We start from the raw sequence: 25199 nt of genomic DNA, 5'->3' as shown, positions 1-25199 counted from the left end.
CCTTCAGTTGTCATGATCCACAGCTGTGCAGGCTCTCAGAGAATTGACCTGTCCCTTAACAAGGCCACTTGATTCTGAATCCGATGTGGGGACCTCCATCCAATGTGCTGGCTTCTGCTACTAGTTTATCATTTTTGTCCAAATTACTTAATGCGTCTGTGCTTCAGGTTCTTCATCTACAAAATGATAGCATTAGATTAAGACATTTTTTCCTAATATTTTTTCTTTCCTAAAAAAAAATTGTGCTTCTGTGAATTTGCATAAAGAACAGCATTGATTTTCCATAAGGTAGAAGTCACAGTGCCTAAATCTCACTCTACTCAATTTCCTATGTTGTTAATCCAATATTTCAGGGATGACCTTCAATTTTTTTTTTTTTGGCTTTTATGTTTTATTTTACTTTTTAAACTTGACAGTAAGGAATAAGAAATGAGAAATGGGATGGGAAACACCCATCATATGGTGGGGAATAAACTTGATCTATTGGTTCATTGTGGGGACATGGTGGAAAAGGCGAAAAATAAATCATATATTGTATCTCTTTGTCCCTGTTTGCTTGTTAAAGGAGAGAATATGAAAAAGGGATGAGGAAGCAAAATGAGGTCACAATTGAGCTACCATTTTGAAATTTCATTCAATTTTTCTGCTTTCAAACAAAATGTATAAAATTATGACCATTTTTCTATCCAAAATAAAAAAATGAAGATAACATATATTGAGGATAATGTGTATTTAAAAATAAAAGTAGAAAAATTCAAGGCAGCATGGCATATTTGATAGTGAGCCAAGAAGATCTAGTTAAAGTCCAACCTCTGACATATGTATGCAAATAATTAATATCTGTCTTCTAGACATTAGTAGCATTGGTAGAGGGAATTTTCTTTTCGGGTTACTCCTTGCACTAATTAAATCACAAGTCTAGTACTCATACCAAGTAAGCATATAAATGTATATGTATAAAAATGTGTGTTTGTGAGTGTGTGCTTGTGTGTATATACATATATATTTACATACACACAGAGATACACAGCAATGAAGTGACAATAATACTAAGTTTTCTTTTTAGGTCAAAGAGGAAAAACATAAGCATCTACACAATGAAACAGAAACATTGGAGAGAAAACATGGTCATCAATTAACTGAAAACAAAGTTAATGGCAAAGTTAAGGAGCTAAATAAAATTCCTGGGGAAGAAATGCCAAGCATTTCTTCCAAGGAAAATTTAGCACCTGTATACCTTATTTTAGAGGGGTAAGTTTGTCAAAATATTTAACTGGAGTATTATTCAAATATTAAGATTCATGGTATGTTCAATTTGCTCTAAAAATCTATAGATTCAGATTCACTCTGCATCCACTTGTTTTATTTCAGGAAAGAAATCAAGGTCTCATGAATGGATATTGTTCTATTGCTGTAAGTATGTTTTTTTTTAATTTTGGAAGTGTTACATCAGTTTCTATTGAAAGAAGGTAGGTAGCCTTTGATGACATCCAAAAGAATAGCATATAAGATAAGATATAGGTGGCAAGGAGCAAAGCAAGATAGTTTGCAAATATTTGGAAATGGATAAACAATAAGTGCAAATGAGATATAAAAATAGGCTTATAACTACTCCAAAAATTAGATGGGTTCCCTTAATCATTAAAAAAAAGTTTCCCATCAGTATAAATGTTAAAGAATGAAATCACTTTAAGTGCTTATCATGGGCCAAGCACTGGTGGGACCTCCCCCCAAAGTCAGACAATCTAGATTCTCATGAAAGAGCTCACACTTTCAATTGCCGACATGCAAATCATTAAAAAGAGCCAGTCACCAACCCTCCACCATGGAAGATGGGTCTGAAAGGAAAAAGGTTATTGTCCTTTCAGGATGACAGAATAAAAAGGGGGAAATGACAGAAACGTAGAGAGAAGTGCTCATACAGTCATTGTTATTTAAGGCCTTCTCGTGCTCATATGGCTTCTGAACAGGCTGAAGAAGAGCAAAAAGCAGACTACTACCTGCTGCCCCATCTAAAAAAGTCTTAGGACCATAAAGTGATAGATGAGACACAGGAATATGCTAAAGAGGCTTCACAATTCATGTTGGGACTGTACTTACGAGAAGACCACTAAAATTCCAACTCATGAGAGTTGAATGTGGAAGTGTACTGGATTAACATTTAAAAAGTAGAGAATGTTTAAAAAACAAGCCAGCATTTATTTTATTGACTTGAAAACTAATTTAACGACCTTAAAAAACTTTTCCTAGCACAATTAATTTTAAGACAAGAAATTACATAAATTCAGGAAGATAACAATATATAACTTATTTGAGAGACACTGAAAAGGGCATCATTTCCTGCCTCAATGCCAGTACTCACACATTGTGACCTCAGGTGCATGCAGACAGAAAGTCATCTACTGTTTCTTTGGTTAGTGGGAAGTAACCATAGTAGACATATTAGTGGGAAATAGGAAAGTCATGGACAATTGAATGTTTCCTTTTCTAAAAATTATCATCTTTTACTTTTATGTCAGGCTCTTTTCCCAAGATCTCACTCTTCTAGTAAAACATTCCTAATTACTACATCAGTATTGCATGCAGTGTTCCACATTGATAGTCCTCCACTCTACATAAATAGGAGCTGGTACCCTCTGATCTCCAAACTTGGACATTATAATTTCACAGTATTCAGTTGCAGTTATTTTATTGTCCTTAGCAATTACATTATTGCAGTTACAATTTATATTGTTGTATTGGTTATCCTTATTTCATTTTGCATTCATTCATATAAATATTCCCATCTTCCTTTATAATGATTATTTCTAACCATAAACAATGATGTTCCATTACATCAACAAACCACAATTTGTTTAGCCATTCCTCAATCAGCCGAATTCCTCTGTCAAATCTATTCCCAGTTATTTGCTCCTTCAAAAAGTCATTGCTGTGAATATTTTGGTTTCTAAAACTTTTCTTGCCATTAGATAAAAATAATTCATTGGGACATATGTTTAGCAGTTAGAGAGAAGTAATGCTAAAACACCAGAGAAATTACTATTCTTTGGGAAAGTTTGAAGAAAAGGGCATCAAAAGAGGGTAAGTTGCAAGTGAACATTCGTTGTTAAATCGGTGAATAAAATTTCATGGTATTTTAATGGTATTTTTATGGTATATTTTATGGTATCATAAATGGATATCAAGAATGATTACAAAATGGTGCTTTTCCCCACTAAATTTCTTTTTTGGTACCTAATCAGAATAGGAATGTGAATTTACCTAAAAGCAACATGAACAGACCAACAGGTAGATTTGTGAGGTCTTTTCAAACTACAATCTTCCTACCTTTGTGATTATTAATTGCTCCCTGTTAATAGCATGCCCAATCTCTCTCACTCTCTCTCTGTCTTTGTCTCTGTCTCTGTTTCTCTCTCTTGCTGTTTTTCTGTCTCTCTGTTGTCTCTCTCTGTTTCTCTCTCTCTGTCTGTCTCTCTCTGCCTCTCTCTCTCTCTCTCTCTCTCTCTCTCTGTTTCTCTGTCTCTGTCTCTTTTTCTCTCCGTATCTCTCTTTTTCTCTTTTTTTTCTGAAACACCCACACCCACACCCACACCCACAGAGTAAGGGGTTAATTCCTTAGGCAGTTCATTCCTTTAAAAAAAAAAAAAGTCTTAGTTGTTTGGAAGTTGGTTGTTGTGTGTTCCTTGTTTTTCATAAATTGATCCTAAATGTGTTTTTCTGTGCTTAGTCCTAGTCTTTGGAGGGACAATTAAGCATTATGTTTTATTGTATATTTGAGCACATATGCTACTCCCTATCATCCCAGTCCTTCCTCTTCTCTTCTTTATGGTAAACATCTGCAGTAAACATCATCAGTTGCTCCTTATTTGACAAAGACTTTATCCTTTGTCATTCTGAGCCTCTGGAAATATTCTCAGTCTTAAATGTCTTTCCTAAAATATATCTCCCAGGAATGAATATGTTCTTCAAACATGTTGTGATCAGGGCATAATATAAGGAAAGTATCACCTTCCTCTTCCTGGATTCTATGAATTCTTAGCATTCCACCTACAATCATATTAAATGACTTTCTCCTGGCATTGTCGCTACATATCAAGGCTGCCTTGATAACTCGCTGAATATTTTGCACACAAATTGTTTAATCACAACGATCTGCTGATTACAGCTGATTAGCCCAAATATAGGCAGGAAATAACCATAGTAGATGAAGAAAAGGTTGGGTAAGAAATAAGCAGCACCTATTCCTAGACTAGAGAAGCAAAGATCTGACTAGAATGGACCTTGTATTCTGAGCAGTGTGAGAACCTTTGTTGGATTAAGACTGTAGGCCTGAAGGTGAAGAAGCTTTACAGGCAGACAAAGCAATTTAATACACCGCAAAAGAAGGGGACCATTAAAAGTTTATGTTCTAGGGAATGATATGAACAGCATCTTAGTTAAGGAAGCTTAGTCTGGAAGTAAAATGCCGCAAATTTTAAAAGAGAAAAAAAAAATACATGTTTCCCACTGTTTTCTGGAAAGTTTTCTATAAAGAATTATTTAAAGAATGCCTCACGGATTTTTTTCTCCCTACAATGACTTTGCCATACACAGGAAAAATGTAAAAAAGCCTGAAAATGAGGAGTGGATTTCCAAGCATTCTAGTATGACTTGTCAAAAGGTGAATTCTTCTGGTATCCTACTCCATAGTCCTGATGACAGCACCTTAAGTGAGACAGATCATTATGCATTCAGGTAAACTAGTACTTGGACAAGCTCATAGAAAAATATTAGCAATGTGTGCTTTTTCTCATTGTAGAAGACTGTTGTCCTGATTTTCTTTGTTCTGCTAGTTGAATGTTCTCTCTAAGTATTCTGTTGGTGTGAGACATGCACTGTAGGAATGCCAGGAAAGCTGATTATTATTGGTTAAGCTAGAGGGCCCAGACTTCCCTTTTATAAGCTCATGCCCCATTATTTGCCACTGTTTGATGGTTAAAATTCTCCTTTTTTCAGGTATAGGGAACCTGCCCCAGGGATAATACACTGCTCCTTGTGGTGACAGGACACAGCAGGATTGACAATGGTTTATGAAAAGTAGTTTTCACCCAACAAGCCCAAACATTAGTAATAATTCCAGTCTTGTAGTGAGAAGATTTAAGGCTCAAGTCTCCAGTCTCCTAATGATCTAGCACGGATTGAGAAGTGGAAGGCACTGCAGGGGTCATGTATTCCAGGCTTCTAAGTGGTTTACTCTCAGTCATACCAGTGAAAAAGAGGAAGAACTGGGGTTTGAACTCCAGATTGAGTTCACTTTCCACTGTACCACAAGGCCCATTTTAGCGGTAGAATCTAGGACATATCACACACACATTTCTTTGTAAAATGGGAATGATAACACCTGGGTTATTAGCAGGATTGTTGGAAGGAAAGTTCTTGTGTTATGGAAACATGAACTATCATTAATCCTCCAATAAATGTTCCTTGTGCGTGCAGCAGAGTATTCTCCTTTTATTGTTTTGATTACAATAGTCTTCACTGAAAGAGATCATCTTTCTGGACTTCTGGAACCACTCAACAGTAGATATAGAGACAATGATGGGGGTTATGGCTGAGTAACAGTATATATTTTATTTAACAAATTATTGTTGTTAATGCAATAGTTGATTAAATCCCTGAGAAAATAGAAGCCATTTTCTTCACTTATATCTTGTTGTTTTTTAATACCTAGAAAGAGCCAGTCATTCCTTCATAGAATTTCTGTCTTTGAAATTTGTTATTCTACATAATCAAATCACATTTAAGTTTAATACTTCATAATTACTATAGTTTCATGAACAAAAGTATTTTCTCTATAGAGGAATATCATGGTTTTTCATTGTGTCAGAGTAATAGCCATATGCTTTTTTTCCACAAAAAGTCCATCTAATGAGCTAGTATAACTTGTTTAAACTTGTCTAAAAATCATTAGTCACATACAATGTGAAGAGCCTTATGCTAGGCTCTGCGAAAAATAAAAAGTTAATCTTACTCAATACTAATCTTACTCAGTATCTGACCTCATGGAGCTCACAATAGAATAAATAGAGCCCAAGGTACATAACAACTTGAATTAAAAAAAAATTATGTTGGTTATCATGGTTAATATTTTATAAAACTTAGAATACAAGATATGTAGGTATTGTTTGTAGATGACTCAGTTTATACTAACAGTTGTTATACTTTTCTGCTCATATTCTTGTCCTTTTAAAATCTTCATAGCAAGAAGTTTGGGACAAGAACAATTGAAAAGATAAGTCATTGGTATTTATTACAAGTCAAGATTTTTTGGCTGACAATTATTTTGAGAGTCAAGGTTTTTTTTTTTAATTAAAATTCAGATGTTAATTCAGAATTTAAAAAAAAATTTCTTTGTAAAAATTTCTCAAGAGAGAAAGTAATAAAAGGGAGAAAAGAGGTATAAAAATGTGATGGAATACTATCATAATGACAATATAGTAAGGACAAACAATTTTGAAAGAATTAGGACCTTTTAGTATAATGAGCCATCATAACAGAGTGCAGTAGGTAACAGATATTTAGACATAATTAATGAAGAAATTTGTTTGTTTCACTATACGTATTTGTAGTGGATTTTTTAAAATCCCAATTATAAAGGATTCAAGTAGAAGGCTGAAAATGTAGATTAAGGAAATTAAAAAGATAAACATTTTTTAAAATAAAATTTGTAAAGCACATTAAAAATATTTTTCAAGAGACAAAGATAGGTATTTATTACAAATTGAAATTACAAGATTAAATAGTGTTATATTCTGTGGCTTTTGAGATTGACTAGAAATATGAAAAAGCATATGATTTTAAAATAAGTATGTGTTAAAATCAAATAATTACAATGATAATACACTTCCTATTTTTATATTTATAACCAAATAAATTTGTTTTTAGGCTTAAAAAGGAAACATTAAATGAAGATAATAAGGTATTGTAAAAACTGCTAAAATATAAATTAATTTAGAAAATAATGCAATTTTCAGCGAACAAGTAGGACTCCTTTTCTGCATTATGAAGCATAGGAATATTTAATCAGAAAAAAAAAAAGGATACCTTTAGAAATAGTCTTCAAATGAAATATGTCCATTGTAAACGCCAGAAAAGTAATTATATTGCTGTTTTTACATTCATTTTCTCTGTAAATGAAATGAAGAGTATTTACTATTTGTTAATTTTCATAAGGTTGCTAAATCAGCATCTAGGTAGGAATGTGGCTTAGTGAATAGTCAAGAAGACCTGAGTTTGAATCATTTGTGAAATATTTATGTTCTCAAAATGTTTTTGTGAGGATGCTGTGTGAAAAGCTCAACTTGCTACATAAATGTTAGGCATTACTATTTTTATTTTACAGTAATTTTACATAAACTTATTACTTTACACTATTTTATGTATTTTGTAGGACAAAGGAGAGATAGCAGCAGATACATTTGATGACTTCACTCAGTCACTTGACATAGATATGGAGAATTGTAATTTACCTTCCTTGAGTTATAATAAGGGTAAGAATAGTTTTAAGTTTTCAAATGGAATACTAGAGTTAAGCAGAAACCAAACATGTGTTTATATCCAAGAAGATAACATAATTTCTATTCCATTCACCCATAATAGAATAGAGGTGACTTTGGGTGCTTGGAGGCTCTGACATTGGCATCTCATATCTGGCAGACATTGTCAAGCTAAAAAGGATTATTTTGGATTCCGGGTGATGGTTTTTCAGCTACAGAAGTATTCAATGATGACTTATTTGTTTTAGTGCAAAGAGAATTTAGTATCTACTGTGTGCCAAAAATTTGTATTTTTGATAAATAGTCCTTGTCCTCACTGAGTGTGCAATCTACTAGGAGGATAGAGCCTACACAGATAACTCTAATAGGAAAAAAATACACAAATATTTAATAGTTAATATAATAAATAAACAAAATGTGAAGTATAAAGTGGGAAAGAACATCAGCTATCAAGAATAAAAAAAAAACTTTGTGGAGGTAGCATTTGTATTGTGTTTTAAAGGATAGGTATGAATTCAGTAGGTCATGTGAGTACAGGGGAACTGGAATGAAAATTTCAAACGTGGGAATTGTGAGCAAAGAGGCTGGAAATAACAGTGAAAAATACAGTTTTGCTGGGCAGTATACCAAAAAAAAAGTAAATATGAAAAGGTAGGCTATTGAAATTATAAATATGATTAGATGATTAAAGTGATCTCTTTCATTGAAAGAATTAGTAAAATAGAATCTTTCTCTAGATGACTAAAAATATTAACAATCTCACACATTTTCTGCCTAGTTTTTTTTTTAATTCTTCTATCAGCATGGTCCATAGGATAATGTACTAGACATGATACAAATTCTACCTTATCTACTAACTGTAAATCTCAACAAATCCTCTTAACCTCTCTCTGCCTGCCTGTTTCTTCTTTTGCTTTATACCTTGGATCTTAGATTTCCCCTAATGTAAACTTCACTACCCATTACAATCAGTGCCCACAACAGCCCTGTTCACCCCCCACATCTTTGCTGCTTCAATTCTGTTAAACACTGAAATATATGAAGAATTAAAAGTTGCCAAGGAAAACCCAATAACTAAGTCTGTTAAATCTGGAACTTGATATAACACACTTTTCTAATTCTGAGTTAATTTAGCTCATTTAACTAAGTTTAGCTATGGTTCTTTCTGCAGAATAAAGTGCCTGGGTTTTGTGGCCATTATTTTTCTTAATGCTCAGATGACTTTTTTTTTTCACTTTCTTCTGGCATCACAATTATACTTTTATTAAAGTTGCCAGAAGTCTGACTAATGAATAAATGTGGAAGGATATTGCTGTATATGAATGATTTATGGTATAAATTTCTAAAGAACAAGCAGTGTTTATGTGTAACTATTTGAGGGAAAACACATTTATGATACTTTTAAAGCTATTTAGTATATTTGTAATTTAGAGGTATAAATTACAAATTAAATATGTAATCTATTTTATTAACCTTATTGCTCCCATTCATAGTATACATCAGTATGTTTATTTTTCACATATATTTTTCTAATATTGTGAGGAATTCTGAGGTTTCAAATAGTTTTGTTTTGTTTTTTTAAATAAAGGTACTGTGTAACGTAGAGGTTCTGTTCAGCTATCTACAATAACCCAAAGTAGGTTATTTTAAATTCACTTTAAATTTATTGGAAAAAATAATTTTGGTATGATCTTAGGATTTGTATGTGGAGACTATTTTATCAGTGTCAAAGAATCTGCATTCTAAATATACTGATACTGCCCCATGGATTTTAAAATCCTAATATGTTTCTTTACTTGTGTTTTTCTCTATACAGATTCAATTTGTCATCAGAAAAATAAAGTATTCCTTACACATAAATCCCCAGTAGAATTTAAACATTCAGAATGAATACAATTGAAAAGAGAAGTTGAGAATTTAGAAAAGATAATTTCAGAACTTTCAGAAAAAATCCGGAAAAGTAAATACCAGTTAAATAATCAAAACACAGAATGTGATAGAAAACTCTGTGGAGGCAGGTATGAAACTCATACATTTAAATAAAGGTTTGAAAGTTTTTCTCTCACAGTGAAACATTGTGACAAAAAATTTGAGGTTAAGAAATGAAAAATGAAAAACCTTTAAAATAATAATGTAATGAGCCCTACAATGAATCCCTTTTACTCAATGGGGTTTACTCTTCCGGGTTCAAATAATTTCCAATGGGTGCCATTCTTATTTTATCATGCTATTTTTGAAGCACAGATTGTCTTTAATCAACATATATTTATCAAGTAACTTGTATGCACCAAGCACTGTTGTGGGCACCGGGGCTCAAAAACAAAAATCAAGTGCCATCGGGAAGTTGATATTTCATACCAGAATATAGATTGTAAATACAAATGTAAACATAATAAAGTCACAAAAATTTGGAGCAGAAAGCAGGGCATGGTTTTCAGGGGAAATTAGTAGCAGTAATTTCATGTAGAAGAAAGTACAGAAGCAGAATTTCAAAAGAAACAAGAAATTCTTTTTTTAATTAAAAAAAATTTTTTTATTATACCTTTTTATTTAAAAGATGTATGCATGGGTAATTTTTCAGCATTGACAATTGCAAAACCTTTTCTTTCAATTTTCCCCCTCTTTTCCCTCAGCCCAGATGGCAGGTACACCAATACATGTTAAATATGTTAAAGTATATATTAAATACAATACATATACATACAGTTATTTTGTTGTACAAGAAGAATCGGACTTTGAAATTCAAATGTACAATTAACCTGGGAAGGAAATCCGAAATGCAAGCAGACAAAAACAGAAGGATTGGAAATGCTATGTAGTGGTTCACACTCATTTTCCCGAAGTCTTTCACTGGATGTAGCTAGTTCTATTCATTATTGAACTAATGGAACTGATTTGGTTCATCTCATTGTTTAAGAGAACCCCATCCATCAGAATTGATCATTATATGGTATTGTTTTTGAAGTATATAATGATCTCCTGCTTGTGCTCTTTTCACTCAGGATCTGTTCACATAAGTCTCTCCAGGACTTTCTGAAATCATCTTGTTGGTTATTTCTTACAGAACAATAATATTCCATAACACTCATATACCACAATTTATTCAGCCATTCTTCAATTGATGGCCATTCACTCAGTTTCTGATTTCTAGCCACTACAAAGAGGGTTGCCACAACCATTTTTGCACATATAGGTCCCTTTCTCTTCTTTAAGATTTCTTTGGGACATAAGCCCAGTAGTAACACTGTGAATCAAAGGGTATGTATAATTTGATAATTTTTTTCAGCATAGTTCCAAATTGCTCTCCAAAATGGCTGGATGTATTCACAATTCCACCAATGTATCAATGTCCCCGTTTTCCCATATCCCCTCCAACATTCACCATTGTCTTTTCCTGTCATCTTAGCCATTCTGACAGGTGTGTAGTGGTATCTCAGAGTTGTCTTAATTTGCATTTCTCTGATCAATAGTGATTTAGAGTACCTTTTCATATGACTAGAAATAGTTTTATTTCTTCATCTGAAAATTGTTCATATCCTTTGACCATTTATCAACTGGAGAATGGCTTTATATCTTATAAATTAGAGTCAATTCTCTATATATTTTGGAAATGAGACCTTTGTCAGAATCTTTGACTGTAAACGTGTTTTCCCAGTTTGTTTCCCTTCTAATCTTGTCTGCATTAGTTTTGTTTGTACAAAAACTTTTCAATTTGACATATTCAAAATTTTCTATTTTGGAATCAATAAGGATCACTAGTTCCTCTTTGGTGACAAATTCCTTCCTCCTCCACAGGTCTGAGAGGTAAACTATCCTATATTCTTATAATTTATTTATAATCTCATTCTTTATGCCTAGAGCATGAACCCATTTTGACCATATCTTGGTGTACAGTGTTAAGTGTGGGTCAATGCCTAGTTTCTACCATGCTAATTTCCAATTTTCCCAGCAGTTGTTGTCAAACAGTGAATTCTTATCCCAAAAGCTGGGGTCTTTGGGTTTGTCAAACACTTCATTATTAAAGTTATTGACTATTTCATGTTTACCTTCTTAAGCTTTCCTTGAATCATATTTTAAAGTAAAAAAAAATCTATTCAGTTCTCTTCTTTTCATTAGGAAAGCCTAAGTGCTCCATTTTCATCAAATATACATTTTATTGACTATTTTGTCCTTTGAACCTAACCTATTCCACTGATCAACTAGTCTGTTTCTTAGCCAATACCAAGCAGCTTTGGTAACAGCTGCTTTATAATATAGTTTTAGATCTCGTACAGTTAAGCCACCTTCATTTGATTTTTTTTTTCATTAATTCCCTTGCAAGTCTTGACCTTTTGTTCTTCCAGATGAATTTTGTTGTTGTTTTTTCTAAGTCATTAAAATAGTTTTTTGGGAGTCTCGTGTAGCACTAAATAAATAGATTAGTTTAGATAGTATTGTATTTGCTCACCCTATCCAAGAACACTTACTATTTTTCCATTTGGTTAGATCTGGCTTTATTTTTGTGGAAAGTGTTTTGTAGTTTTGCTCATATAATTCCTGATTTTCCCTTGGCAGATAGATTCCCAAATATTTTATACTACTGGCAGTTACTTTAAATGGAACTTTGCTAAGGGTGTGGATTATTTCTAATAGCTTTTTAGTAGAAATTCTAGGGTTCTCTAAGTATACCATCATATCATCTGCAAAGAGTGATGATTTGGTTTCCTCATTACCTCTATTATTTGGTTTACCTCATTACTGTAATTCCTTTAATCTCTTTCTCAATTCTTATTGACGAAGCTAGCATTTCTAATACAATATTGAATAGTAATGGTGAGAGTGGGCAACCTTTCAAAACAAGAAATTCTAATGGAGGAGGAGGAGGTTAGGAAAGTGGCAGTGCAATCCAGGCTGAGAAGACACCCAAGCACAAGGGTGCGGCTTTGGGAAATGCAGTTCTGTGTTGTCCTATGTAGAAGTAAAAGAAAGACACTTTGACTGGAATGTAGACTGCAAGAAGGCATGGAATGTATAATAAGGTTAGAAAGGTAGTTTCTATTTCTGATATGCCATAAATATCTGCTTATTCAAATTCCTCAATAAATGTCCTAGTCCCCTGCTACATGCAGAATATTTTGTGAAACTTTAGGGGAGATAAAAGAAGGCTATGACATGGTCTGAACTATCATGGAGCTTACAATCTTGGAAATGGTACTATTTTTCTTGGTGATCTCATGAGTTCCTTTAACACCCTTGTGAAGGAATGATTTCTACAGTGATATATACTCACCCCTAGTCTCTCTTTTGGGCTCCTTCCATATGGCAGTAATGTTTTTTGGACATCTCAACTGGGATGTGCCACATGCATCTTTTTTTTTTTTAATGACTTTTTATTGACAGTACATATGCATGGGTAATTTTTTACAATGTTATCCCTTGCACTCACTTCTGTTCCGACTTTTACCTTCCCTCTCTCCACACCCCTCCCCTAGAGGGCAGGCAGTCTTATACATGTTAAATATGTTATAGTATATCCTAGATACAATATATGTGTGCAGAACCGAACAGTTATCTTTACTGTACAGGAAGAATTGGATTCAGAGGGTAAAAATAACCTGACAAGAAAAACCAAAATGCAAATATTTCACACTCATTTCCTAGTGTTCCTTCTCTGGGTGTAGCTGGTTCTGTCCATCATTGCTCAATTGGAACTGAATTAGATCTTCTCTTTGTTGAAGATATCCACTTCCATCAGAATATTTTCTCATACAGTATTGTTGAAGTGTATAATGATCTCCTGGTTCTGCTCATTTCACTCAGCATCAGTTCATGTAAGTCTTTTCAAGTCTCTCTGTATTCATCCTGCTGGTCATTTCTTACAGAACAATAATATTCTATAATATTCACTTACCACAATTTACCCAACTATTCTCCATTGATGGGCATTCATTCATTTTCCAGTCTTTAGCCACTACAAAAAGGGCTGCCACAAACATTTTGGCACATACAGGTCCCTTTCCCTTTTTTAGTATCTCTCTACGCTATAAGCCCAATAGCAACACTGATGGATCAAAGGGTATGCACAGATTTGTAACTTTTTGGGCATAATTCCAGATTGCTCTCCAGAATGTTTGGATTCGTTCACAACTCCACCAACAATGCATCGGTGTCCCAGTTTTCCTCCATCCCCTCCAACATTCATCATCATTTTTTCCTGTCATCTTAGCCAATCTGATAGGTGTGTAGTGGTATCTCAGAGTTGTCTTAATTTGCATTTTTCTGATCAATAGTGATTTGGAACACTCTTTCATATGAGTAGAAATAGTTTTAATTTCACCATCTGAAAATTGTTCATAGCCTTTGACCATTTATCAATTGGAAAATGGCTTGGTTTCTTATAAATTAGAGTCAGTTCTCTATATGTTTTGGAAATGAGGACTTCATAAGAATAACTGTAAAAATGTTTTCCCAGTTTGTTGCTTCCCTTCCAATCTTGTTTGCATTAGTTTTGTTCATACAAAGGTTTTTAAATTTGATATAATCAAAATTTTCTATTTTGTGATCAATAATGATCTCTAGTTCATCTTTGGTCACAAATTCTTTTCTCCTCCACAAGTCTGAGAGGTAAACTATCCCATGTTCTTCTGATTTATTTATAATGTCGTTCTGTATGCCTAAATCATGGACCCATTTTGATCTTATCTTGGTGTACGGTGTTAAGTATGGGTCCATGCCTAATTTCTGCTATACTAATTTCCAGTTTTCCCAGACGTTTTTGTCAAATAATGAATTCTTATTTCAACAGTTGGGATCTTTGGGTTTGTCAAATATTAAATTGCTATAGTTACGGACTATTTTTTCCTGTGAACCTAATTGATTCCATTGATCAACTAATCTATTTCTTAGCTAATACCAAATGGTTTTGGTGACCGCTGCTTTATAAGATAGTTTTAGATCAGGTACAACTAGGCCACCTTCATTTGATTTTTTTTTTCATTAATTCCCTTGAAACTCTCAACCTTTTGTTCTTCCATATGAATTTTGTTGTTATTTTTTCTAGGTCATTAAAATAGTTTCTTGGGAGTCTGATGGGTATAGCACTAAATAAATAGATTAGTTTAGGGAGTATTCTCATCTTTATTATATTCACTCCAAGAGCATTTAGTATTTTTCCAATTATTTAAATCTGATTTGTTTTTCCACACATCTATTTGTGTGGAAAGTCTTTTGTAATTTTGCTCATATAATTCCTGACTTTCTTTCGTATGCTATCAATTTATTTTGAATGGAACTTTTCTTTGTATCTCTTGCTGTTGGATTTTGTTGCTGATGTATGAAAATGCTGAGGATTTATGTGGATTTGTTTTGTATCCTGCAACTTTGGTAAAGTTCTGAATTATTTCTAATAGCTTTTTAGTAGAATCTCTAGGTTTCTCTAAGTATACCATCATATCATCTGCAAAGAGTGATAATTTGGTTTCCTCATTACCTGCTTTAATTCCTTTAATCTCTTTCTCAACTCTTATTGCCGAGGCTAGCGTTTCTAATACAATATTGAATAATAATGGTGATATGGGCAACCTTATTTCACTTCTGATCTTACTGGGAATGGTTCCAGTTTTTTCCTCATTACATATGATGATTACTGACAGTTTTAAATATATCCTCCTGACTATTTTAAGGAAAAGTCCATTTATTCCTATACTCTCAAGTGTTTTTAATAGGAATGGATGTTAGATTTTATCAAATGCTTTTTCTGCATCTATTGAGATGATCATATGGTTTTTGTTAATTTGGTTATTGATATAGTCAATTATGCTAATAGTTTTCCTAATGTTGACCCAGCCCTTCATTCCTGGTATAAATCCTACTTTGTCATAGTGTATTATCCTGGGAATGATTTTCTGTAGTCTTTTAGCTAATATTTTATTTAAGATTTTAGCATCAATATTCATTAGGGAGATTGAGCTACAACTTTCTTTCTCTGTTTTCAACCTACCTGGTTAGGTGTCAGTACTATGTCTGTGTCATAAAAGGAATTTGGTAGGATTCCTTCAATCCCTATTTTTTCAAATAGTTTATATAGCATTGGAATTAATTGTTCTTTAAATGTTTGGTAGAATTCACATGTAAATCTATCTAGTCCTGGGGATTTTTTTCTTAGGAAGTTGATTAATAGCTTGTTCTATTTCTTTTTCTAAGATGGGACTGTTTAATCAATTTACTTCTTCTGTTAATCTGGGCAGGCTATATTTTTGAAATTATTCTTCCATTTCATTTAAGTTCTCGAATTTATTGGCATAAAACTGAGCAAAGTAATACCTAATTATTGCTCTAATTTCCTCTTCATTAGTGGTGAGTTCTCCCTTTTCATTTTGAAGGCTAAAATTTTGATTTTCCTCTTTACTTTTTTAAATCAGATTTACTAAGGGTTTATCTATTTTGTTGATTTTTTTCATAGAACCAACTCTTAGTTTTATTAATTAATTCAATCGTTTTTTTTTATTTTCAATTTTATTAATCTCTCCTTTTATTTTTAGAATTTTAAGTTTAGCTTTTGACTGAAGGTTTTTACTTTCTTCCCTTTCTAGCATTTTAAGTTGCAAAGCCAATTCATTGATCTTCTCTTTTTCTATTTTATTCAAGTAAGCCTCTAAATTTCCCTTTATCACTGCATTGGCTTTATCCCACAAATTTTGGCATGTGTCTCATTATTGTCATTTTCTTGGGTGAAGTTATTAATTATGTCTATGATTTGCTGTTTCACCTAATTATTCTTTAGTAAGGGATTATTTAGTTTCCAATTATTTTTTGGTCTATTTTCCCCTGGCTTTTTATTGAATGTAATTTTCATTGCATCATGGTCTGAAAAGAATGCATTTACTATTTCTGCCTTACTGCATTTGAGTTTGAGGTTTTTATGTCCTAATATATGGCCAATTTTTGTATAGGTTCCATGAACTGCTGAGAAGAACGTGTACTCCTTTCTTGTCTTCATTTAGTTTTCTCCAAAGATCTATCATATCTAACTTTTCTAGTATACTATTTACCTCTTTGACTTCTTGTTTATTTTGTGGATTGATTTATCTAATTCTGAGAGTGCAAGGTTGAGATCTCCCACTATTATAGTTTTGCTGTCTATTTCTTCTTGCAGCTCTCTTAATTTATCGTTTAAGAATTTAGATGCTACTCCACTTGGTGCATATATGTTTAATATAGATAGTGCTTCATTATCCATGCTACCCTTTAGCAAGATATAATGCCCTTCCTTATCTCTTTTAATTAGATCAATTTTTGCTTTAGCTTGATCTGAGATCAGGATGACTACCCCTGCTTTTTTGACTTCACCTGAAGCATAGTAGGTTCTGCTCCAACCTTTTACTTTTACTCTGTATGTATTGCCCCGCTTCAAGTGTGTTTCCCATAAACAACATATTATGAGATTCTGGCTTTTAATCCAGTCTGCTAACTGCTTCCTCTTTATGGGGGAGTTTATCCCATTCCCAAGGTTAAAATTGCCAATTCTGTATTACTTGCCATCTTGTTAACTCCTGCTTATTTTTTTCTCCTTTCTTTCCTCCTTACTCCCCTCCCCAGTATTAAAGTTGTGAGCACCACTTGCTTCTCACAGCCCTCCCTTTTTAGTATCCCTCCCCTCACCTTAGAATTCCTCCCCCTATCTTACCCTTTTTCCTCAAAATTTCTGTATTCCCTTCCACATAGCTTACTCCTTCCTTTTTCAATTTTCCCCTCCCACTTTTCAATGAGCTGGGAGAAGTTTTACCAAATCGAATATGTCTAATATTTTTCTCTTTAAGCCAATTCTGATGGCAGTAAGATACACACTATGTTCAGCCCCCTCCATTCTTTCTCTCAGATATAATAGGTTTCCTTTGCCTCTTTGTGAAATGTAGTACCTCCTACTTTACCCTTTTCTGGGTACAATTTCCTGTCCATGTCTAGTTTCTAGAACAAAGTATAAATGTGTTCTTTATATATCTTTATAGCAGAAATATAGTTCCCAAGATTTCTTTTTACCTTTTCAGATTTCTTGTGAGTTCTATATTTGAAGATAAAACTTTTTGTTTAGATCCAATTTTTTCATTAAAAATAGATGAAATTCACTTATTTCATTGTATGTCCATCTTCTTCCCTGGAAAAAAAGATGCTCATTTTGGCTGGATAAGTTATTTTTCGCTGCATACCAAGTTCCTTAGCTTTTCAGAATATCATATTCCAGGCCCTTCAATCCTTTAATGTGGACACCATTAGATCCTGGGTAATCCTCATTGTGGCTCCTCTGTATTTGAATTGATTTTTTTCTAGCATCTAGCAGTATTTTTAACTTTGTCTGATAGTTCTGGAATTTGGCCACTATATTTCTTGCAATTTTGATTGCAAGTCCCTGTCAGTAGGTCATTGATGAACTCTTTCCAGGTCTATTTTACCTTCTGTTTCTATAACATCTGGGTGGTTCTCTTTGATAATTTCCTGGAAAATAGTGTCCAGGATCTTTTTTCATCATATTTTTCAGGAAGTCCAATAATTTTCAGATTATCTCTCCTAGATCTATTTTCCAGGTATGTTGTTTTCCCAAGAAGGTATTTGACATTTTTTTTCCTTGTATCTTTTTTTTTGGGGGGGGTGGGGTGGGGTTTGTTTGAGTGATTCTTGGTGTCTCCTCAAGTAATTCATTTCCATTTGTTTGATTCTGATTTTTAATGCGTTATTTTCTTCACTCACTTTTTAAATATCTTTTTCTAATTGTCCAATTGAGTTTTTAAGTAAGTTGTTTTGTTCTATGGAATTTTTTTTCCATTTCACCAATTTTATTTTTTAGAGAGCTATTTTCTTTTTCCAACTCACTAATTCTGTTTTTCATAGATTTGATTTCTTTATCCACTTTATCTTTAAATGAGTGGGAAGACTTATCCAGACTCTCTTGCCAAGCTTCCCTTTCCTTTTCCCATTTTTCTTTTAGCTCTCTTGTGAGAGCCTTTTCAATTTCTTCTATGAGAGTTTTGTGTGTTGAGGACGAGATCATATCTCCCTTTGGGGAGTCATCTGGAGAAAGTCTGTTTTTAGTCTCCTCAGGATTTAAAGTCTGCTCTCTATCCATATAGAAGCTATCAATAGTTAGAGTCCGTTTTAATTTTTTTGCTCATTTTGTCAAAGAAAAATCAAAGAAAACTAACAAGAAAAACAAATGCAGTCTGCTTTTTTTGGGGGGGAGGGGGAGCTGGGCTGGATGGTATTACCAAGCTTGCTCTACAGACTGCAGGGGGCAGCAGTGAGGCACTAGCAGGACAGCAATGGCTGTGCTGCATCTGTGCTCTGAGACTCTGAGAGCATGCTGAGACATTCTGGGTGGGTGTGACCGGGTCCTGAGAGATCCTAGCTTTTCAGAGTTATTGTCTTTACCCTCTGTGTTTTTAGGTTCTCTGCTTCTCTACTGGCTTGCTGCCAGGGCAAAGTAGCCTCACGGAATCCCATCCCACTTAGTCTGCTCAGCTGTGAGCTGCCTGCTTTACTCTCTTTGCTGTGCTGATGTTGCCTGCCTTCAGTTTGTGCCTGATCTACCAGTCCCCACCCTCAAGCCAAAATAGACTTTTTCTGGTGAATTTCAAGGATATCTTCTCTTGGTAATTATTTGTGGGTGTTTTTTTTTTTTTTTCAGTCAATCACTAATTCTGAAGCTTGTCATGAAATAAATTCTGAGTGAAAATGTGGAGCTTAAGTAGATATGTGCGTCCTCTCCACTATCTTGGCCAGAAATTGCCACATGCATCTTGACCTTAACAGAATTATCTTTTTTTCCTAAGGCCTCCCCTCTTCTGATTGTCCCTGTTATCAATGACAGCACGTTCCTCTGATTCACCCAGGACTGCAACCTTTATAACATCCTTAACTCCTTTTGATAATGACATTTTCTGCCTTTGTAGCATCTCTCATAACAGTCCATTTCTGTCTAATAACAATCATCAGTATAATGCAGGCATTCTTTCCCTCTTGCTTATATTATTGCACTTGCCTTCCTCTTTCTTTTTCTGAATGAAGACCTTCCACATGCTAATCCAGTCTTCAAAGCTGCCAAAATGATTTTCCTCAAGCATAAATCTTACCATGTCATTTCTCCTCCTCCTCTAGTAGTATTGGCTCCCTATCACCCCAAGATCAAATATAAATTACTTTTCTTGGCTCTTAAAAGCCCTTACAACCTGGCCCCTTCCTGCTCTTCCAGTTTTCTTACACTTACTGCTCTCTAACTCTGAGATCCAGCTATACAGGCCTACCTGCAATTCTTTTTCTTTGTTTTAAGAGTATGTTCCCCTATGGTACATAAATACTTGTTTGAACATTCATTTTTTAAACATTTTGAGTTCTAAAATTTCTCTCTTCCTTTTTTTTTTTTTAATTCCCTCTCTCCCTAAAACAGTAAGAAATTTGATATTGATTATAAAGGTATTATCATGTAAAGCATATTTCCATATTAGTCATGGTGTGAGAGAAGAAACAATCTAAGCAAACAACAACAACCAAAAAAACATGAAAAATCTAGTGAAAACTGTATACTTTGACCTGCATTCAGGCTCCATCAGTTCTTTCTTTGGATGTAGATAGCATTTTTCAGTCTTTTGAGATTATCTTAGATCACTGTATTGCTAAAAAGAGCTAAGTTATTAATAAATGATCATCACCCAATATTGATATACAGTGTGCTAATTCTGCTCACTTAACTTTTTATCATGTCATGTAAGTCTTTGCAGGTTTTTCTGAAATTTAACTGCTTGTCGATTTTCAGTCCCTTAAGTAACTAAATTCCTTCTTTTCTTTTTCTGATTCCCAGATATTTGATATGTAACTTGCTTTCATGAATTTTTACCCATTTAGAACATAAGCACCTTGAAGACAAGGATTGGTGTTTTTAACTTTGTTTATATCCCCAATGCTTAGCACAGTACTTGGTACATAGGAAGTACTATATACTAATTTATTAATAATAGCCGACTTATTGGGAGTTCTATAATATACAATAATTGCTTATAAACAACATGCATAATCTCCCTTGACTTTCCTATGGGAATATTTGAGAATGATTTCTCCCTCACAATTTAACCTATCCTTTATATTTTCATTCTATATAAATTCTATATTCTATATGATTCTGATCCAACATTGTTGAAGGTTATACTCTTTATTTCTTAATCATAATTATTTTATTTTCTTATTCATCATTGAAATTTATGAAACATTGTCTCAATACCTCAATCGTGAAGGGTTGTGAAATACTGAAAATAATAAATCAAAAATAGGAACAACATAACATGTCTCTAATGAAAGTTTGTCTCCTTAGTTTTTCCTGAAAATTATTTCAAATTCTGATTACCACTCTAGAAAATTGTCTTATTCTGTATAAATAGTATAGGCAGGATTCTTGACTCCTCAGTGGTTCAAATACCTCTGTTTAGCATGCTGCCTACATCTTCAAACCTTAAAATAGTGGTAACAGGTACCGTAAGCAGATATTTTGACTGGCATTGGACTTGAAATACTGGTGGATATCTTAAAAAAGTAAAAAAAGAATCTTTATGGATTTGGTTCTTTTCAACAATATGAATTAATCTGATCAATTCAAGTAGACATGTGATGGAGAAAGCCATCTGCTTCTAAAAAGAGCACTTTGGTGACTGAATGCAGGTCTCAACATAGTATTACCTTTTCAATTGTTGTTTGCTTGCTTTTCTTTCCTTCTCATTTTTTATTCCTTTTTTATCTAATTTTTTTTTGTGTGTGTGCAGCATGATAAATATGGAAATATGTACAGAGTAATTGCACATATTTCGCATATATTGGATTACTTGCGGTTTAAGGGAAGGGGGGGTCAGAAGGGAGAAAAAATTTCAGAAACAAAGTTTTGCAATGGTAAGTGTTACCCTATCTTTTTATATATTTTGAAAATAAAAAATTATTTAAAACTACAAGAGGGAAAATATTAAATAAAAAAGAATCCTGAAAATTAAAATTAAAGTTTTGCTCCCAAAGTTTACTGCAAAATTTGCTCTTGACTATTTTAAAAGTTTATCCATTTTTAGTAATCTTTCAAGACTATATAACTCAATTACTTGCATTTTTTTTTTCCAAATGCAATAATGAACTCTAGATGGGAAGGTGAAAAAGAAAACAGAGAAGAATCACAGTCGGAAATCCATTACCCTTCCTGTGCAAGTTCTGCTCTACTTGAACACGATGAATTTCTGTTATTAAAACTAAGGTTTCAGCAAGAACGAGATAAATGGTTTCTTTCAAAAAAAAATTAATACATAAGATTGACCTCTTGTTAATTCAGCTTTCTAAAGTTGAAGATGAGAACCAGCATCTGTGTGATTGCCTTAGAATGACGAAATTAATTTTAGAAAAAAACACAGAGAAAATTAAAGCAGTCTACATAAAAAGTAAAGGACCTCACAAAGGAAAATCATATTCAAAAGGAAAAATTTAATAGATCAATTTTCAAACAAGAGTCCATGAAAGAAAGATTAACCCAGATGCAGAAGGGAATTAAACGGCATCTAAAACTATTTGAAGATGCCCAAAACAAAGATGTATTAAAAGTAGTGGTATCAAAAAGTGTTTGGTGCAGCTTATGCATAATTCTATGACCCTTTATGCTGATACTGAAAAACAAGATTGTGTGGCAGAAGAGGAAAATAAGAAGGCAGTTGATCATTATATCCATGTAAAAGAGCTGCTACGTAAATATGAAAATGAGAAGGCAGAAAGAAAGGTATGTCTTTAAATAATATCATCTGACAACCATTTACTATTTTGAATTTAATTTCAAAGTTATTTTGATCAAGATAAATTAGGAATCTGAATTTTTAGCACATTTCTGATATTAGTAACTTTCAGTCTAAAATTTCTGCCATGTAAGAAAGGAGAATGAGGAAGCATTCATGGTAAAAATTAACCTGATATTCATTTTTTAGATAAGATGACTCATTTTGAATATAAATATTGTGTAGCTAGCCCATGGAATTTTAAATGCATGGTATTGGTTAATGAATGTAGGTAGAGTTAAGCATTTTAAAGTAAATATTGATAAATTTGTAGTTGTAATAATTTGCCTGGTATTCCATTTAATGCTACAATGGAATAAATTACTAGAAATGCTGAAGCAAAATAAATCCTGAAAAATTATGCTAGGAGAAATATAACAATTCAAATTAATCCCCCAAACTGAGATACTGTAGGGCATTATAATTACCTTTTTTATAACTATTAAAACATGTTTGTCAATCTAACTAGTTTTAATACAAACTACTGTGAACCGATTTTAGAAACATTAAACAGCTGATCATATTTTTAGTGAAATTACAAAGATTAGTAACTACTTTTATTTAAAATTTAGGAAAGTAATTCTGTTCAAAGAGACTGTGAGTATACATTAAGTATTAGTTTTGGTGTGTGGTAATAAAGCCATTTTTTAAAAAAAAATGTGCTTTTAATTCCCTACTACATAATTACTATTTATGTCAATATTTTTTCACTGTTTTTAGTAATACTTGTCGCATAATATCCAGAATTGCAGGTCTGGGATCAGAACTTTTAATTTATTGAAAATAGAAAGCTTTTTACTGCCCTAATACCAATTCTATTGGATTTGTTTTTCTGTGACGCTTTTCACGTTTTCAGTGAACAGAAGGATTACTGAACTATGTAACAATTTTAGATAAGAAAAAATAGATTTTATTTTTAGTCTTTATAGTCATGTGGTTGAATCTATTCATTTCACAGCGGAATTTAGGGTTTTTGGGTAGTAATTCAGTTAATTTTGCCAATTTTCTTTAGACAATTTTACATTGTTATTTTTAGCTTGTTTCTGTTTGAAAGGGTGTTAGATTTTAGTTGAATTATTTTTACAAGATAATTGATCTTATCTAATGAGAGAAAATTTTAAATTCTTTTACTTTTTACCTTCATTCACTATTAGTCACATATGCAATAATTTTCTTTATCATGAAAATGCACAGGATTTTCTTTAATTACATATGAATATTAATATACACACATATATATGTGTTTTGTTTTGTGTACATATGTACATTTATGTAGGTATATATGTATGTTCTTTTTCCTGCTAGGTTTGAGAGAATAAAAAAGAAATTATTTCCCTTTAGCAGTGACCTTGCACCATACTTTATATCCATAGTTGGAAGAGTAACCATATTTTCTATAGTTTTCAATATTTTCTGTCCACTGACAACAACCAAGAAGTATAATTTATCTCCTTGCATAAAAAGGAACTGTTTTGAAGACTTTCCTCCCTTCCCCTCCATCCCCCCTCCCTTTTTGCTTTCATCAAATCAAGTCAATCCCTTAAAGTAATTTTATCCAGCCTGACAAATATAACAGTGAATATGATCATTCTCCAGGGGAAATTATGAGAGGAAAGAAAATGCATCTTTTTCTTAAAAGTGTCCTTATAAGGGCAGATGCAAAGAACTTTTTTCTGAAAAATAGAAGGTAATAATCCCTAATGTTTCTACCAGATATAAGAAATTATATAGTCTATCTTTACCATTCCCTCACCTTCCATGTGAATTGCACATAAAAAGCTTTATATCCTACATGGCTTTGGAGGTGTTGTAATTCTGAAGAAGATTGAATGGGGAAATCAGAGTGAAAGTAATGGCTTAAGATGAGCAAGGAGAAAGATAGCATTTCGTCCATGCTGAATGAAGGGTATCTGGTATAGTTGTAGTTTCAAGAACTAAATTCCAACCCTTTTCTCAATAATGACTTTTATGACCTAACTGATTTTTAAACACTTTGGGTCTCATTTTCCTCAACTGCAAAATGAGGTGGTTGGATTAGTCCCTAAGACCATTTCTGGTAATCTATGATAACCATGAATGTGTTCATGCAATTAAGTTGCATATGGCAACATTTATATCAATTAACTTTGAGGTGTATTTATTTCATAAAAGCTAATACTGATATATGAAATCATAGTAGAAATTTTATGTACATATTTCTATCAGAATATAATACGAAAGCTTCAAGAAGAACTTGCGGATTACCAAAGAGAAAAATCCATGACTTTACATTTGGGTCTGTCACTTTATCAAAAGGTTTTGGATATGGAGCAACTAGAGAAGGAACTATATTATGCTACAAATAAAGTACGTATATAAAAATTCAGTAATTTATAATTGATGGAAAGTGTTTTCACTATAACTATTTTTTACCAATATTAAAACCTTGTTTCTGACAACTGTGCCTGTCATTTAAACTGACAGAACAAGATTTATAACATCTATAATTTATACCCATTTATACCATTTTTATATTGAGATATTTATTTTCAGTCATAATTTTTTTTAACCTATCCTCATAGAAGGAATGAGATTTTTTTTTCCCCTAAGTAATAATAATAAATAAAAATTTTGTCATACTTTACATATGTAAATATATTTACACACACACACACATACATACATATATGCTTGGTGGAAATATGAATAAAACTTTGCATCTGAATTTAGAAAGTTGTGGGTTTGAATATGGCCTCTGACAGTATCAGGGTTATATTGGGGTAATCACTTCATCTTTCTCAACTTCTTCAACTGTAGCATAATAGCACCTACCTCCTAGAGTACTGGTGAGAATCAAATGAGAAAATAA

At 32.9% G+C, this 25199-nt stretch overlaps 1 protein-coding gene across 4 annotated transcripts; it reads left to right on the top strand.

Annotated features, from left to right (window-relative positions):
- The first annotated feature begins 1089 nt into the window (after positions 1-1089).
- LOC127564039 (ankyrin repeat domain-containing protein 26-like) lies at positions 1090-24775 on the top strand. Of its 4 annotated transcripts, XR_007954177.1 has the most exons (9): positions 1090-1251; positions 1372-1413; positions 4594-4734; positions 6925-6958; positions 7430-7529; positions 9352-9553; positions 18951-19156; positions 21676-22299; positions 24557-24763. XR_007954177.1 is itself a non-coding variant. In XM_052000285.1 (6 exons), exons 2-6 carry the CDS (start codon positions 1394-1396, stop codon positions 21777-21779), a joined length of 399 nt encoding a protein of 132 aa, XP_051856245.1. In that variant the 5' UTR covers positions 1090-1251; positions 1372-1393; the 3' UTR covers positions 21780-21797. The 4 variants fall into 4 exon arrangements, 2 of the variants coding, with proteins under 2 accessions (XP_051856245.1, XP_051856244.1); XR_007954178.1 differs by lacking the exon at positions 9352-9553 and having other exon boundaries at positions 24557-24775; XM_052000285.1 differs by lacking the exons at positions 9352-9553; positions 18951-19156; positions 24557-24763 and having other exon boundaries at positions 21676-21797.
- The last annotated feature ends 424 nt before the right edge of the window (positions 24776-25199 follow it).

This window comes from Antechinus flavipes, chromosome 5 (genome assembly GCF_016432865.1).
Source record: "Antechinus flavipes isolate AdamAnt ecotype Samford, QLD, Australia chromosome 5, AdamAnt_v2, whole genome shotgun sequence".
NCBI classification, from domain to species: Eukaryota; Metazoa; Chordata; class Mammalia; order Dasyuromorphia; family Dasyuridae; genus Antechinus; species Antechinus flavipes.
The sequence above is the reverse complement of the archived record's forward strand: the minus strand, read 5'-3'. Positions and strand labels throughout refer to the sequence as shown.